Source organism: Rutidosis leptorrhynchoides, chromosome 5 (genome assembly GCF_046630445.1).
Source record: "Rutidosis leptorrhynchoides isolate AG116_Rl617_1_P2 chromosome 5, CSIRO_AGI_Rlap_v1, whole genome shotgun sequence".
Lineage (NCBI taxonomy): Eukaryota > Viridiplantae > Streptophyta > Magnoliopsida > Asterales > Asteraceae > Rutidosis > Rutidosis leptorrhynchoides.
The window spans coordinates 410,795,803-410,812,956 of NC_092337.1; the positions used below are offsets into that span (position 1 = coordinate 410,795,803).

The following is a 17,154-nucleotide window of genomic DNA, read 5'->3' on the forward strand; positions in this document are numbered from 1 at the left end:
AGATGAAGAATATTAGAAGTTAATACACAAGGTCTTACGAGCATTTTGGTGGGCAAATATGATTTGTTGATCGGGAATGAAAAGGAAGCTAAGAAACCAACATCAATGCATAAGCTAACATGATTTGTGATTCACAATAGCTTAAAGTTAGCCAGTGAGCCAAAGCTTTTGTGTAAGGACATGTTGAATTTTTGAGCTAAATTTGCAGTCATGGTTTTCCAACTCATCTAATATCAACAAGTGGCACCAGAAAGATTTTCTTTCAGGGAGATTGTCAGTGAGATGCCAACTCTATGAATGCCAAAAATATATCAACAGTATATTATATTATGATAGAAAAGTAACATAATATAAACGTATTATCATATAATGTGATAACTAAAAGTTTTGCCAAACAACATATATCCAACAGTAACTTTATTTGGAGGCTTCAAAGATTTAAGATCCTACCACCCTCAAGAGACTTCTCAACAAAGGCTGGTTTCCACAGCTCATCAAAAGTGCAGAGCATCGTAACAGCAAACAAGCATTCTAAACCCCGTCTTGAAGACTTCAACAGCCGTCCAACATCACAAAAAAAAAAAACAACAACTGCAAACGCCTATTGTTCTTTCAGATATTACACATATAAAGTAAAAATGTTATAACTTGCACTAATCCTCCTCCAAATTACATCTGTATGGTCAAGGCCAAACAACGAGTCCCATTGAAGTTCACCATGTGCTTAACACTCTAGTTAACCCCTTTCATAAACCTCATAGAATGATCACATACTGTTACAGATGATTACTCGATCCAACCAACTCAACCCATATCAACCAAACTCATTCAATTATTACCTGTCAAATAAAGATTTCATTTTTTATGCTTCCTCCAATTTTCTCGTCAAGTTTCAGGACAACGAACTATAGGGGAGTCAATAGAAACCCATATGAAAAGTCCAACAACAACTTCAATTGTTTAACTTTAGGACAATACCGCTAGATTACAGACGTTAAACCAGACACACTCAGCACACCAAGCATCATCATCAACACCTAGCCATGTAAACAGACGGTCTCACTTGACCCATCAGAAACGTCAACATCCATTTCTTGAACCTTTTGGTAACTTGGTAGCTCCTTTAAACACCCAGAGCAAAGATACTCTAAAGAAAACGTTTCTTCATATTCACTATTGTGTACACAACGACCACATCGAGCACACCTAGGTATGCAGATTATACAAGCCCTGCATACATCAACACGTTGATCTTTCACTTGACAACTTTCAAGAGGACAGTCATAAACAAGCCTCACATTCTGACATCTTGGGCATAGTTCAACGTCTGTATCACGGTCATCATCAGAAGGTCGATATAAGTTACCACGCTGATAATAGTGTGAAATGTGATTGTTTTTCTGCATGTTATCATCAGTTCCCAATAAAAATTTCAAATCTTTGAAGTGCTCGTGTGTCATGCCGTAGAACCCACCGGTACGTATCTGTTTGATACCTGAAGTACCTTTGCTTGACTTGAAAGTCTTCAAGATTTTCAAGATACCCTCAATACTGAGTCTTGTGCATCCAGGAATAGACAACTACATGAAAAGCAGAACATAAAATGGTCAATATATGGCACCAAAATAATCAGAAAATGCATAGGACAACAAGTTGAGAACGGAAAAATACAAATACAAATCCAACAATTAACTGAAAAAAAGAGCAATCCCAGGCATTAAAGCACATAACTTTCTAAGAATGTCACTGACAAAACTTCATGTCCGTGTTAATGCAGTAATGTACAAAAACATAACCACCAATACTCTGTTCAGATGGGCAACATGCATATCAGACAGAAAATTATCAAATTAACTGCAAAAGGTGGAAAATCAACCTACTTGGCAACACAACCTACACATTTTACACTCAAACAAGATCTGGAAAATATTGTCAATCAAACGCATAATTAATTAGATTCAACACTAATTCAACAGGGTATAAATCATTTTTTTTCAAACGGCGATATCGGCATCACCGAGAGGGGACTTAACCACCTTCGCGATCATATGCTACCCACACACACGTTGGGAGGAAACCCACTTCGCGACAATGTTGGCAGTACCATCGAAGGTTGGGAAAGCAAGCCCGAGACCTTCCAAATCGCATTGATGTTAGTTGTACCATCAAAAGGTTGGAAACTCCCGCTTGAAGTGAGAATCGAAACTGGGTTGGCAATACCCCAAGTTGAATCCCACCCCCTACCACACAAGCCAAGGATTCGGTGGTAGGGTATAAATCATTTATAAGCCTTTTTGTTCATGTGTGCATATATTATGTTTCAAAAAAATATCAAAAGCAAACAAATCCAATTTCTCCCATGCTAAGCAACATATAAAGATTATTAAAATACATAAATTTATTCCATAGTTTATCTTTGTTTCTTGGTAAAATTAAATTCAAGCTTTTCTAAAAATGCCAACAATTTTGATCAGGCCTACTTAAAGTTTCCAATAATTGAAAAGCTGACATGGTTATATCAACATAAAGCACACCTACCATCAATTAAATGCAAATGCAACGTTTAACACAGATTCCCCTCTTGTGTTTAAACTTTCATTTTCCACAGGTGTTTAGTTGTTTCACGGCTTTAACTTAATCTAGACATGACATAATCCCAAGTAAAAAAGAATTTAATGCATAAAACCTTCCATAAATAAGAACTTCGAATTAGGAGGGGCAATCCCCCTGTAAACCCTGTGACTCACTATACCCCAAACTGCCATCAAGACAGGCTTGCAACAGATGCTTTATTGAACGTAATTTCATCAATTTGGTAACATGCAAAAAATTGAGCATATGCTTTATAAGTAGAGCATTTAAAAAAAATATTAGTAAAGTAGGTGGAACTTAATACTGTTATTACCAAAAACTAAATATGAAGTGGATTAATATTCCAGGAATAAAAATTTTCAGCACAAGACTAGAAACCTGACAAACAGAGATCTTCAAGTGCATTTAAAATATAGCAAAAACTGCTCACCTTGGTCATTTTTGGATTAGTCTCGATTACACGCTTCAAACCATCATCAGTGATCCTTGGACAATTTATTAAAGCCAAACACTGCAGATTGCCTTCTGCCCTGCTAACTAATTGCAGAAGAATATCATCTGTAATCCTCTCATTCAATGGCTGATCAATGTGAATCGTCATCCACAACAGCGGATCATTGTGAACCGTATAACACAAAGATCTACAAACACGCTCCACTGAAAAAAGATCTTTCGTTCCCAAATAACCAAGCGCAAGAACAAAAGCCTCATGAGGATCTTCACCAACTACATTAGATGAATGACCAAAACCATCTGCATGATTCTCACTCTCTGTTACAAAACCGCTTGTACTCCCATAATTATAATTATAACCCATTATATCGTCACCCTCAACACCTTTAAACTGACATCCTCTCATGAAACTGTCAACCAAACAACCTGCACCACCCTTAATATCAGGTGACTCATTGCTTGGATACGACTGAAACTTCATAGCACTGTTAAATATCCAATTCACCCCTGTAATCAAATCGAAATCTTCATCTACATTCTCATTGTTATTCCCGACAAACGCCCCATAATCCACTTCCAAATCCTCAAACCATCCGCTGATGGCGGTAAAAGTGGTATTAATATCGATATCCATCACAAATGGATCGGCTGGCAACAAGTCAATTATGTCTACCGAATCCGGCTCCGGTGAGCCACCGTTATCAACTCTCTCCCTCCCATAACCAAAACAATCACGCATTTCTTCAATACCTAAATTATCTTCTGATGTATGAGCAGAAAAAATCGGCCTCTGCGAATAATTCAAAGCCATTTCCTATACCACCTAATTGATATATGAGATCCTGAAAGCACTTCCAATACCGGCTAATCGAAACCCTAGATTTAGCTTAGAATGACCAAATCAGACAAAAAGTAGGAATTTTTTTTTTTTTTTTTTCTGTTTTTCTCTACGAATTTTCACCTTCTATTCTTCAATTAAACCTGGACCTAAAAAAAACTGCAAACCTCATACAAGAAAACTCTCAATTTTGGGAGCAAACTAAAAAACGCGCCGGAAAATATCACTGAATTTCTTGAACGGAATCAATAACTACACGAATAAGTTTATACGTATATATACAGATATATATCAGCTTGAATGTTAATCGAACACCGAGATCGATAATCACTATACAGATAAAAGAATCAACGAATAACAATGCCTAATTTACGAATCGGAGACCTAATTCCACGAATTAATCAATAAAAAAATATAAAATAATCAATAAGTGGAAGTATATAACCCTAGATTAGAATCAGAAACCCTAGATTTCAGTCCCAACAGACGCAATCGATAGAAATTGATAATCAAATTGCCGTGAATGAAGAAGGATATTATTACAACAAGTGATAGATGATATGAATCGAACGAAATTCGATCTGACTGAAACGAATCTGTCGATCGAGTTTGGGAGAGCGATATAGAGAGAAAGAGAGAGAAAGAGTTATCTGTATAGGGGGGTAAAAGGGAATATGTATTGGATGGGTTAAGTGACACGTGGATGGTTGGGATTGTTTCGTTGCGTCTTGTGTGGCGAGACTTGGAATCTAGTCCGGGGTTTTCTGACTGTTTGTGGTTGGTTTTACCGGTAATCGGTTAACTGGTCAAAGTCAAAAAGTATTTTTATTTACTTATATCTTTATTTAATTTTAATATTAAATTGAATTGAATGTAATTTTTTATTTATATTTAAATTGAAAGAATATTATAAAGATTGCTTGGAAGAAAACTTGCTTCGTGAAGAAGAAATTTATTCAATGGTCAAAAATTGAAGGGTGTTTGTACGTGAAATGTGATGTTGATCTTATGAATTGAAGAAGTAATTAATAACTGAGACTTCTTATTTTAAGTTCATTTTTTTTTTATTCGTATATTTTCAAATTTAAAGACAAATATGTCGTGTGTATTTAATTTGGATCACTTCGAACTAACCGATAGTAGAAAAGTATACTTTCGTATAAAAATTATACACGATTGCAGTATTTTTTATTTAATGAAAATTCTTATCATCTCTTGAATAAGTTAGTGTAAAAGATTGTGAGGCAAATAATAAACAATTTTTTGTTATAATAATAATAATAATATAGATATGGATAGTCAATTTTGGTGTATACATATAGTCAATTTTGGTACACAAAGTATGTATTTTTATATTGAGATTTTAGGCTATAAATACTCATGAATGCAAGCATTAAACTTGCACCATTTCTCACACTTACAAAGTGTTTCTTTCTTTCTCTCCATTATCATCTTTGTTCTTACACTTCATTATTAGTATTCTAAATAAAGAATCAAATCACTAAAGGTAGTTATAAGCCTACTGAATTATAACATCAAGAATCAAACCACTAAAGGTAGTTATAAGCCTACTGAATTATAACATCAAGAATCAAACCACTAAAGGTAGTTATAAGCCTACTGAATTATAACACGTTATCAGCACGATAATCTTAATACTAAATATGGTTGGCTCTGCCACCAAAATGATATATGGTCGGTTATACCACCAAAATGATATATGGTCGGTTATACCACCAAAATGATATATGGTCGGTTATACCACCAGAATGATATAGGTCGGTTATACCACCTGAAAAAATATATGGTCGACACTGTCGCCAAATTTTCATTTATGTTTACTAATATTTATATTTTTGTTATATAACATTTATTTATGATTACTTACACATGGTCGACACTGTCACCTACTTATCATTTATGTTATATTAAATTTATGTTTAATGTTTATATACTTATGAATATAAATTGACTCTAATTTATCATGATGTTTGTTTTAATTTTTGATAATAGAAAATGTCGAATCTGGAAAAGCTTAAATTTACTCCTTTAGAATCAACTGGAAACAACTACATGCCATGGGTTATAAAAGTAAAAATGCATCTTAAATCAATGGGCATTCTTGAAACCATAAATGAAAACAACACTTGTTCTGAAAAAGAACAAGCTACGGCATGTTGCTTTATTCATCAACATATTGATGAATGCTTACAAAATAATTATGTGACTGTAGAAGATCCCCATGTTTTATGGGAAGGTCTCAAAAGCAGATTCAATAATCAAAGAGAAATTTTACTTCCAGCTGCAATGGAACAATGGAGAACATTAAGGTTCCAAGACTTTAAGAAAGTAAATGAATACAGCTCAGCTCTGTATAATACATGTTCACAACTTAAATTCTGTGGACATGAAATTAGTGATGCAGACATGATGGAGAAAACTTTCTCCACAATGAATGCTGCAAACATCACAGTGCAAAGAAATTTGAGAATGCTAAAGTTCAAAACATATCCTGAACTTAATTCATATCTCTTAGTTGCAGAGCAAAATGATGAGCTATTAATGAAAAATCAGCAATCCCGTCCTACTGGTACACTTGCAATCCCTGAAGCAAATACTGCAAATAATTATAAACAGGGACAAGGACGCGGGCAAGGTCGTGGTTATAATAACCATCACCATCATCATGCCAAAAGCCATAACTATGGTAGAAACCATCCTTATGGTAATGGTAATGGGCGTGGACGTGGTCGTGGTCGTGGCCGTGGTGGTCAAAGAAATAGTAATCCACGAAAATATAAATATCAACCACAAAACAAGCCCATTAAACAAGATGTTGAAGAAAATTCTTCTAAAAATTCTGAAGAATCTTGCTACAGATGTGGTAGAATGGGCCACTGGGCTAATACTTGCCGAACATCTAAACATCTTGTTAAGATGTATCAGGATTCGCTGAAAGGTAAAGAAAAGGAAGTAAATTTTGTGGATAATATTGATCCAACAGTCACTGAGAAACCATCTGATTTATATGAAGATTTCTTGAATGTTTAAGTTGTGTGTCTTTTGAAAAATAAACGATTTAATATCGTCTGTCTTTGTCATTATGTTTGCTAAATGTTTCAGTACTATCTATTTGCGTTTAAAATATTGTGTAATATTAATGTACTCACTATTTATTTCTTATATATGAAGTTCAATATGAATTTTGCTGGAATACAACATCAATCAAGTGGTGGAGATCTCTGTATAGCAGACAGTGGAACTACACACACTATACTTAAATCCGAGAAATATTTTATTGATCTAAAACCAACGGAAGGAACTATACATACAATATCAGGACCTGCTAACTTGATAAAAGGGATAGGAAAGGCAAATTTCATACTACCAAATGGTACAAAATTTTTAATAAATGATGCCTTATTTTCTCCCAAGTCAAGCAGAAATTTATTGAGTTTCTCCGACATATACCTTAACGGGTATGATTATCAGTCAGTGACAACAGAAAATGAGAAATATTTAAGTATAACTGACAAGAGTCATGTGGTTGAAAAACTGCCAAGACTTAGTTCTGGATTACATTATACACATATAAATGTACCAGAAATACATATGGTAGTTAACGAAAAATATATTGATCCTGGTGTATTCAGTTTATGGCATAACAGATTAGGCCATCCAGGATCAACAATGATGAAAAGGATTATTGAATGTACTCATGGACATCCACTAAAGGATAGAAAAATCCATCATGATACAATGGTTCCATGTACATCTTGCTCTCTTGGAAAATTGATAACTAGACCCTCACCACTTAAGGTTGAGAAAGAATCACCAATGTTTCTTGAAAGAATTCAAGGTGATATATGTGGACCAATTCATCCACCATGTGGACCATTTAGATATTTCATGGTTCTAATAGACGCATCTAGCAGATGGTCTCATGTTTGTCTGTTATCAAGCCGTAATGTGGCATTTGCAAAATTTCTTGCCCAAATTATTAAATTGAGAGCTCATTTTCCTGATTACACCATTAAAAGGGTGAGACTTGATAATGCTGGTGAATTTACATCTCAAGCATTTAATGACTATTGCATGTCTATAGGAATTGTTGTTGAACATTCTGTTGCTCATGTGCATACACAAAATGGTTTAGCCGAGTCATTGATTAAACGTTTACAGTTAATCGCTAGACCATTGATAATGAGAACAAAACTCCCTGTATCTATATGGGGTCATGCAATTTTACATGCTGCTGCATTGATTCGCATCAGACCAAGTGCAAGTCATAAATATTCCCCCCTACAACTTGCTTTTGGTCAAGAGCCAAATATTTCCCATCTTAGAACATTTGGTTGTGCAGTGTATGTTCCAATTGCGACACCACAACGTACAAAAATGGGTCCTCAAAGGAGGTTGGGAATATATGTTGGATATGAAACATCTTCAATATTAAGGTATATTGAACCTATGACAGGTGACGTTTTTACAGCACGTTTTGCTGATTGTCATTTTAATGAAACATTGTTCCCTAGATTAGGGGGAGAAATGAAAAATAAAGAAAATGATGTTTCATGGTGTGAACCTCAATTAAAGTATCTTGATCCTCGCACAAAAGAATGCGAGACAGAAGTTCAAAAGATAATGCATATACAAGAACTTGCAAATCAATTGCCTGATGCATTTACAGATACAAAAACGGTGACAAAATCATATATACCAGCAGTAAATACTCCAGCTCGAATTGAAATTCCAAAAGCTGGCAATAACGTCACTCATGAATCTTTGCCACGTCAGAAACGTGGAAGACCAATCGGTTCAAAGGATAAAAATCCTCGAAAAAGAAAATCAGCTGATAATGAAGTAAAAGAAAGTGTTCAAGAAGAACCACAAATCAGTACTCCTACTGCAGAGGAGATTGATGATGTCAATACAGAAATTGCAATCAATTATGCATATTCAAAAATATTATGGAACCGAAATGAAATGAAAAATCTTGATGAGAAATTTTCATTTAATGTTGCATATGACATCATGAATAATGATGATGATCCAGAACCAACATCTATGGTTGAATGTCAAAATAGACATGATTGGGCTCAATGGAAAGAAGCAATACGAGCTGAATTAGAATCACTCAATAAAAGAAAAGTTTTCGGATCCATCATTCTCACTCCTAAAGATGTGAAACCTGTAGGATACAGATGGATTTTTGTCCGAAAAAGAAATGAGAAAAATGAAGTTACAAGGTATAAAGCTAGACTTGTAGCTCAAGGTTTTTCTCAAAGACCGGGAATTGATTATGAAGAAACTTATTCTCCTGTTATGGATGCAATTACTTTTAGGTACTTAATCAGTCTGGCAGTTTCTAAAAATTTAGAAATGCATCTCATGGATGTTGTGACTGCTTATCTATATGGATCACTTGATAGTGATATATATATGAAGATACCTGAAGGATTTAAGGTACCAGAAGCATCAAATGCAAAACCCAAAGAAATGTATTCGATTAAATTACAAAGATCTTTATATGGGTTAAAACAATCGGGACGTATGTGGTATAACCGATTAAGTGATTACTTGATAAGCAAAGGGTATACAAATAATCTTACTTGCCCTTGTGTTTTCATTAAGAAAACAACATCCGGATATGTGATCATAGCTGTTTATGTTGATGATCTTAACATCATAGGTACAAATAAAGAGATCCATGAAGCCATTCAACTTCTAAAGAAAGAATTTGAAATGAAAGATCTCGGAAAAACCAAGTATTGTCTTGGTTTACAAATTGAGCATATGCCTAATGGTTTACTTGTACATCAAACAACATATACTGAAAAGATTTTGAAACGTTTCAATATGGACAAGGCAAAACCATTAAGTACTCCTATGGTTGTTAGATCACTCAATGTTGAAGCTGATCCATTTCGTCCATGTGAAGATCAAGAAGACATTCTTGGACCAGAAGTACCATATCTTAGTGCAATTGGAGCTCTTATGTATCTTACAAATTGTACAAGACCTGACATTTCTTTTGCAGTTAATTTGTTGGCAAGGTTCAGCTCTGCTCCTACCAAAAGACACTGGAATGGGATCAAACACATATTTCGATACCTTCGAGGAACTACTGATTTAGGATTATTTTATTCTAACGAATCAAAACAAGATTTGGTTGGTTATGCAGATGCAGGTTATTTATCTGATCCACATAAAGCTAAATCTCAAACTGGATATGTATTCCTAAATGGAGGTACTGCAATATCATGGCGTTCTCAAAAACAAACACTTGTTGCTACATCGTCAAATCATGCCGAAGTGATTGCATTACATGAAGCTACTCGAGAATGTTTTTGGTTGAGATCAATGACACAACTCATTACTGATTCTTGTGGACTAGAACGCGATAAAAGTCCAACAACTATCTATGAAGATAATGCAGCTTGCATAGCACAGATGAAAGAAGGGTATATCAAAAGTGACCGAACAAAACACATACCACCTAGATTCTTCTCATACACTCAAAATCTCATTAAGGACAACCAGATTGAAATGAGATATGTGCAATCTAGCAAAAACTCTGCTGATCTTTTCACGAAAGCACTTCCAACTGCTATTTTCAGAACACACGTTCATAACATTGGCATGAGACATGTTCAAAAGATGTAACAGCTGAAGCGATGTCTACTTGAGGGGGAGTCAACTCCATGCTGCACTCTTTTTCCCTTAGCTAAAGTTTTTTCCCACTGGGTTTTCTTTAGCAAGGTTTTTAACGAGGCAGTAATTTATAGTTGATCTTCAACAAAATAAAATTGCTATCCAAGGGGGAGTGTTATAATAATAATAATAATATAGATATGGATAGTCAATTTTGGTGTATACATATAGTCAATTTTGGTACACAAAGTATGTATTTTTATATTGAGATTTTAGGCTATAAATACTCATGAATGCAAGCATTAAACTTGCACCATTTCTCACACTTACAAAGTGTTTCTTTCTTTCTCTCCATTATCATCTTTGTTCTTACACTTCATTATTAGTATTCTAAATAAAGAATCAAATCACTAAAGGTAGTTATAAGCCTACTGAATTATAACATCAAGAATCAAACCACTAAAGGTAGTTATAAGCCTACTGAATTATAACATCAAGAATCAAACCACTAAAGGTAGTTATAAGCCTACTGAATTATAACATTTTTTACTTTATTTGTTTAAGAGGCAAAAATATGATGTTCATCAAAACCCCTACATATAAGAAGACAGCATACAATTCAAGGACAAAACAAACAAACTACTACTAATATATAGCATTAACAAAGTCAAATATAGGAAGGTATTCAATAACAGTGAATATTGTTGATTGGTTATTGGCTTATTACCTATGTCATTTGTCAACATAAATGTTCCCATGAATTATCAATATTGTCAATACTTAAAGTTGAGAATAAATTACTATGTATTTATAATGACTCCAAATTTAATTTTGTTGAGCTTTATATTAGTCAAATATTACATAATCATAAAGTATACATAAGTACAATATGAAGTACCCTACAGGTAATTAATTTTCTAAGACAAAAAAAAAATCCCTGATTAATATATTCTGTATATAATAAGATGATAAAATATAGACAATTAATAAAAAAAAAAATCACTAATCTACAATCTACTAACTACTTCTACTATCTACTATCTACTATCTACTTCTACTATTCTACATAATAAAAAACTCAAAAATAAGCCATCTTAGAAAAACAATTTCAATCTGAATCATTCATTCAATATATCCTCTACATCATAGCCATTAAATTAACCACCTCATATTTATGAGGTCATAAAGATACAACTTGAAATAAAGAGACTAAAGTACCCCTAAAATAACTAGAAGACACGGGGGACCTAAATCAAAATAGGGGTTCCCGTTTTCACTACACTTAACACATTGATTAGTTACAAAAACCAGAACTCTTGCCCTCGAATCTGCACATGTTCACCCCCGAAAATTAATTCACGTATCTCCATTGTTGTCGTGTAAATCATAAATTGATGCTGACGAAACCTTGAAGATGAAAAAATCGCCACCTGAACTATCCTTACAGCGAAAAAGGAAGAACAATTTAGGGATACACGATGAGAAGTGGTCCGTTAATTACAATATTGAGCTTGTTAATGAAGATCACTCAACAACAGAGTGCCACAGCGATTAGTATTTGAGATTGGGGTTTCATTTTTGGGTCAATTCATGAGCATAGCTTCTAACAATTCTATCGTTGTTTCAGCAAGAACAGAGTGTGCTGTTGAAAAGGTTAGTTTTTTGTGATTATTTGACCTCGACGTGCTTTGAGGTTTTAGGGTTTATGATTTTCTGTTAGAGTTTGAATGATTTGTGTATGTATGTATTGAATGCACCGTGAATTGAGATAAGGTTTGTTGTAATTGATGAAAATTGTTGTTTTTATATGTGAATTTGGATTTGATATGTATTTATATTGTTTAGACCATACAACTTAACATCTTTATACTTGAAATTTATACGACTTCTGTAAATAGAGTATTGTAAATGCTCTTAATAAGCTAAGTCATTAGCATTAGCATATTGATTTATTGGAACATAAAAATAGGCATCATCCTATTACATTTTTATAGTCGTATGTAATTTGCTTTAATGTTTTTACTTTTACAGATACTGGCGAATGTAGAATGGCCCGAACAATCTCCTTTTACGGATCAAGACTTTTCAACGTTACAACGAATACAATTTATAGAAATAATCTTCTACATAGTAATTGCTTTTTATGATATAGAAATGTTACTGAGCAGTGAGCACATACAAACTATAATGACCCTTGGTTTCGAAACATCCCTGCATTTCATTTGAACAACCATGTTGCATCATTGTAGGACCTCACTAATACGTCGCCCAAGACCTAAACACAAACCCCAAGCTCCTTTTTGAAGATAATTCATTTGATGTTATCACGAATGTGGTGCGTATTATTAATTTTTAAACCACTTAACCTTTACAGCGACTTTGACTAAATTGCGTTGCTTTGTAGGTCAGTGTTGACTATTTGACTAAACCCATCGAAGTATTCAAGGAAATGCACCGAATTTTGAAGCCACGTGGCAAGGCTGTCATGAGGTGATCATTGTACTTAAACTTTAATTAGTGATGTCGCGAACTATGAACCTATAAATCCTTAATGACATGTCAGTCAAAGGTTTGACTCTTTGAGTTACAAAAGAAAGCAGATTTATGTGATATCAAGATTTTCAATTTGAAACTAATTATATGATTATAAGTGAGTAATGAGTAATTGATAAATTATCTGGATTATGATTATGACTATGATACTAGCACATGAACAACTTCTCGAATTGTTATTTCTTTACGAAGGCCATATCAATATGGATATCAACCGGCGATTCGGATAACATTATGATAGTTGGAATTTTCAATTCTTTTTGTTGTGTTCAAGCAGACATATAAGCCTTGCAGTTTCTTAAGATATGATTCGCGGTTTTTAGACCATTATTGCATTTCTGTAATGAAAATGAAGATATACAATATTTGTTGCATACAATATACAAGTTGGAATTGCAAGTTGAACTAGTAGATGACCGCGATGAATCGCTAAGGCACCAAGCCTTGTTGAATCTTTATATAATGCGAAATCAATCACGATTTAACATGATTCTTGGACGCACTGCTTTGCGCATGTTTGGTGCAATACCATCTACGCTACATGGAATGGTTAAGTTTTCTGCTAATAAGGGTATCTGAACACTAACTTCTGTGGTGGTTGAGCCATTTTGTGCGATGATTGTGGCACGAGAAAGTGTAGGTGTTGAGGGGCATGCAGTCCACTCTGAATAATGCACGCATTGGTAATAGAAGAGTTTAATCATGTTTAATCATGATCAATATGTTATTTTCATTTTCTGAGTTGTTATTGCAGAAAAATAATAAATAAGACAAAATTAGTTTGAGTGTTAGTAATTATTTCTATACAAAGCAAAAACACTGCGTGTGGCCACGCGTGGTGTTCATTTTGCAGAATACAATTGCTTAATTTTCAAAACACTGAATTAATGTTTGTGCAAATGTGACTAAGGGTTCGCAGAAATTTTAAAACATATGTTGTTGTTTTACTAAGTGATGATGCAGTCTGCTTATGCTATATTAATGCGGATGTATATTGCGAAATAATGATTTTAAAACCAAGTGATGAAATTGCCCACTTGTGTTAAATAATGAATGTTGCGAAAGGATAAAATTTCCTAAGTATTTGATCCTGCCATACTTAGATGCTTCGCAATGCTAATAAATTACCTAAGGATCGTTTTGTCGGACTTAGAAGATTCATAATATATACAATATTGTTTAGCTTAAGTACGTGTTTGTTATGTGCACAATAACGAATATGGAAATTGCAAAGGAGAAGTCTGCATTATGAATATATATTAAAATAAAGCGCTATATAAATAAGACAATTTGCAACTGCGGAATGAAAATATTTCATTAATAAACGCGCTATGTGAGACGCGTAAATTTACAAAAACGCAATATGTAAATGCGGATTATAGACTTACAATTCAAACAAGATATTTTAAAGCTTAAGCGCTTTAATATCTTCAAAAGTAACACCTTCACGCCGGCTAAGCTCCTCCAGTACCGGGATAGTGATCTTTTCAACCTCTTTTTTCGCTATTGTCAGTGCTTCTTGTGCATCATCGGTTGGGCATATTTCACTGGAAATATCTGCGGGAAGTGGTTGAGTAAGATCGCCGAGCTTGCAGAGTAAATCACGCCATTCGCAGCGGGTAGCGAGTTTGCCAGCTTGGGCATAAGCCTGAAATTTTTCGGTAACTGGCGCTGAATCCATTACCTTGTCGCCAAGTTCAGGCAGATATTTGACAAGTTGAGAAAATTGATTTTCCGCGTATTTCGTTCTCTTTTTGAGCGACACGTTTTCATCTGCAACTTTTTTCAGTTGTGCCTCAAGCTTCTGTGCTTTCTTGTGCTGAACGCCAGCAATTTTGACTTGCTTTTCATATTCGTCAGACATCTCGTTGAAACGCTCAACATTATCAACGGTCAAGCAAATAGCGTTGAAACAATTGTGAATTCGCTGTCTTTCAGCTTGAGCGAATGTGAGTTCGCGGTATTGTCGCTGAACATTGCTGGGTACAAATTTGCAAAGTTTGCGATAAAGTCGATTGACTTGTTCTTCTTCCGCAACCTCATCCGCATCTTCTTCGTGGTTTGATGCTTCGACGTCAGAAGGGAGGCTTAAATTTTCATTGCCGGGCTCTTCAAAAATATCACCAGGAATATCACCACCGATTTTATACAGCTGCTCTAGCCCCTCTGAATATGAAAGCATAACTAACAGCGAATAAGAAATTAAAATAAGTTAAAAGATACGGGAATAATACTCGCAGAATATATGCGGTAGTATTGAATTTCGCTAACTTACTTGTTTCTTGCTCAGCAATAGAGCGAAGGCGTCTTTTGCGGGGAGTAGTAGCCCCCTCCGTCGTTGCCTTACGTTTTCCGCGGTCTTCGCCACCAGGAATGGAAAACGTATTGAGAATCGGTTCGTCAATAGGTATTATTTCGTTGTCGCCCTCTTTTAAGCGGCGTGCAGGTCTAATCCCGTTAACGTCTGCGGACCTCATCAACAACTCAAGGTCAATCTCTGCAAAATGGTACCGCAAAAAAGTTAAACAAATATAAAGAGTGATATATCATGCTTCTTTGTATAAAAGAAAAGTATCAGCAATATACCGTTGTTGGCTGTGTCGACCAAAAGCGCGTCGCAATCGCCCCATAGCCAATACATAGATACTCCGCCAATATAAAGCGGCACGTTGGAGTATGCTCGCATAATCAAGCCCGCATTCTTGATTGTTTTAAGAATATCTTGTTCAAGATCATCCGGGGTGATCTTGTCATTCACTGTGGAGTCCATCTCGGTTCATCAAGCTTTGGGTATGTTGCTATCGACGTGGGCGGTATTGTTAATAAAGAAGAATGAGCTGCGCCATTTCCCAATAGAATCCTTGGGAGAAGTCATCACGCCATGGCGACCGCGAAATGAATACCACCCCTTATCATAAGGTGTAAGGCTGTTAAAAGAGCGAAAGGCGTTAAGTAATGGTTGTTTATTGAGTGCTTTGCAGTACATCTCAAAAAGCACAAACTTATTAACCGCGTTTGGGTGCAGTTGCGCAACTGCAACCTTCTAATATTCGCATACACTGCGAAAGAAGGGAGTAAGTGGCAGGCTTAAATTGCCATGTGAAATGGCGGCCTCATAAATCGTAATCATGCCTTTGGGAAGGGCATTGGCCCTATCGTCCGCTGATGGTGCAGTTGGCGAGAATTGCGCAAGAAGTGGATAATATTATTGTAGAGTTTGGATTTTCACCTCCGTCATATATGGAACGTGTAGCGACCCGCTAAAATCGTCATTGACGGCGTCGTTAACTTAGTTCCCGTTACGTGGTCATAGTCCCTATATGAGACGCGTTTGACCAAAATTATGTCGCATTCATTTGAAACGTACAAGACTTACAAGGTTTAGTTTACCAAACGGTTCGACAACAAGTTTAAGTTTACAAAAGTTATAAAGTATAAATGAAATAACTTGCGACATAATTAGTTTAAAATCACGGTTGCTATAAAATAGCGTGAGTATGTATGTATGCTTGATTCCAAGCAAGTAATCAGAGTGTATGCATGTATGCTTGACCCCAAGCAAGTATGAGTGTACGCGGAAGCATGTATCAAATAGCCAAGTATGAACCTGAGAAACATATAGAAAACTGTCAACGAAAAACGTTGGTGAAATCATAGGTGTATTTGTAAACGTTGTAGTTTGAACCACAAGATTTAGTATTTCCATAAAGTTGATTATCCAAATCGTTTGCATTCCAAAAGTTGATATTCGCGAACACCCAATTATCAAGGCTTAACGTTTCACGAACCCCATACACATAGTGTTAGAACCTACGCTGTTTCTCAAAAATATATTTCATCCGCACAACGGTAGCGAACCGTCCGAATGAGGGTTTGCCAAACCCGTATGGCCACACAACATAAGTTCTCGCTTACACCCTGCAAGTGTAACTAATGATAATCGAATTGAGGATTTTTGTTCTAACTCGCACGTGGAATGTTTGTTTTCGTACTTGTGTTCAAAGCATAAAAGTATGTAGTATAAAACTGTATATGTTTCTCATCCCATGATTTAAAGGTATAAA

General features: G+C 35.1%; 1 protein-coding gene across 1 annotated transcript; it reads right to left on the reverse strand.

Moving 5' to 3' along the window:
* Positions 1–346: 346 nt before the first annotated feature.
* Positions 347–4,505, reverse strand: LOC139847217 (F-box protein SKIP14-like). The gene is made up of 2 exons (XM_071836867.1): positions 3,023–4,505; positions 347–1,580 (listed from the first exon to the last, which is right to left on the reverse strand). The coding sequence occupies exons 1-2, from the start codon at positions 3,854–3,856 to the stop codon at positions 1,038–1,040; spliced, it is 1,377 nt and encodes a 458-aa protein (XP_071692968.1). The 5' UTR covers positions 3,857–4,505; the 3' UTR covers positions 347–1,037.
* Between the last annotated feature and the right edge of the window lie 12,649 nt (positions 4,506–17,154).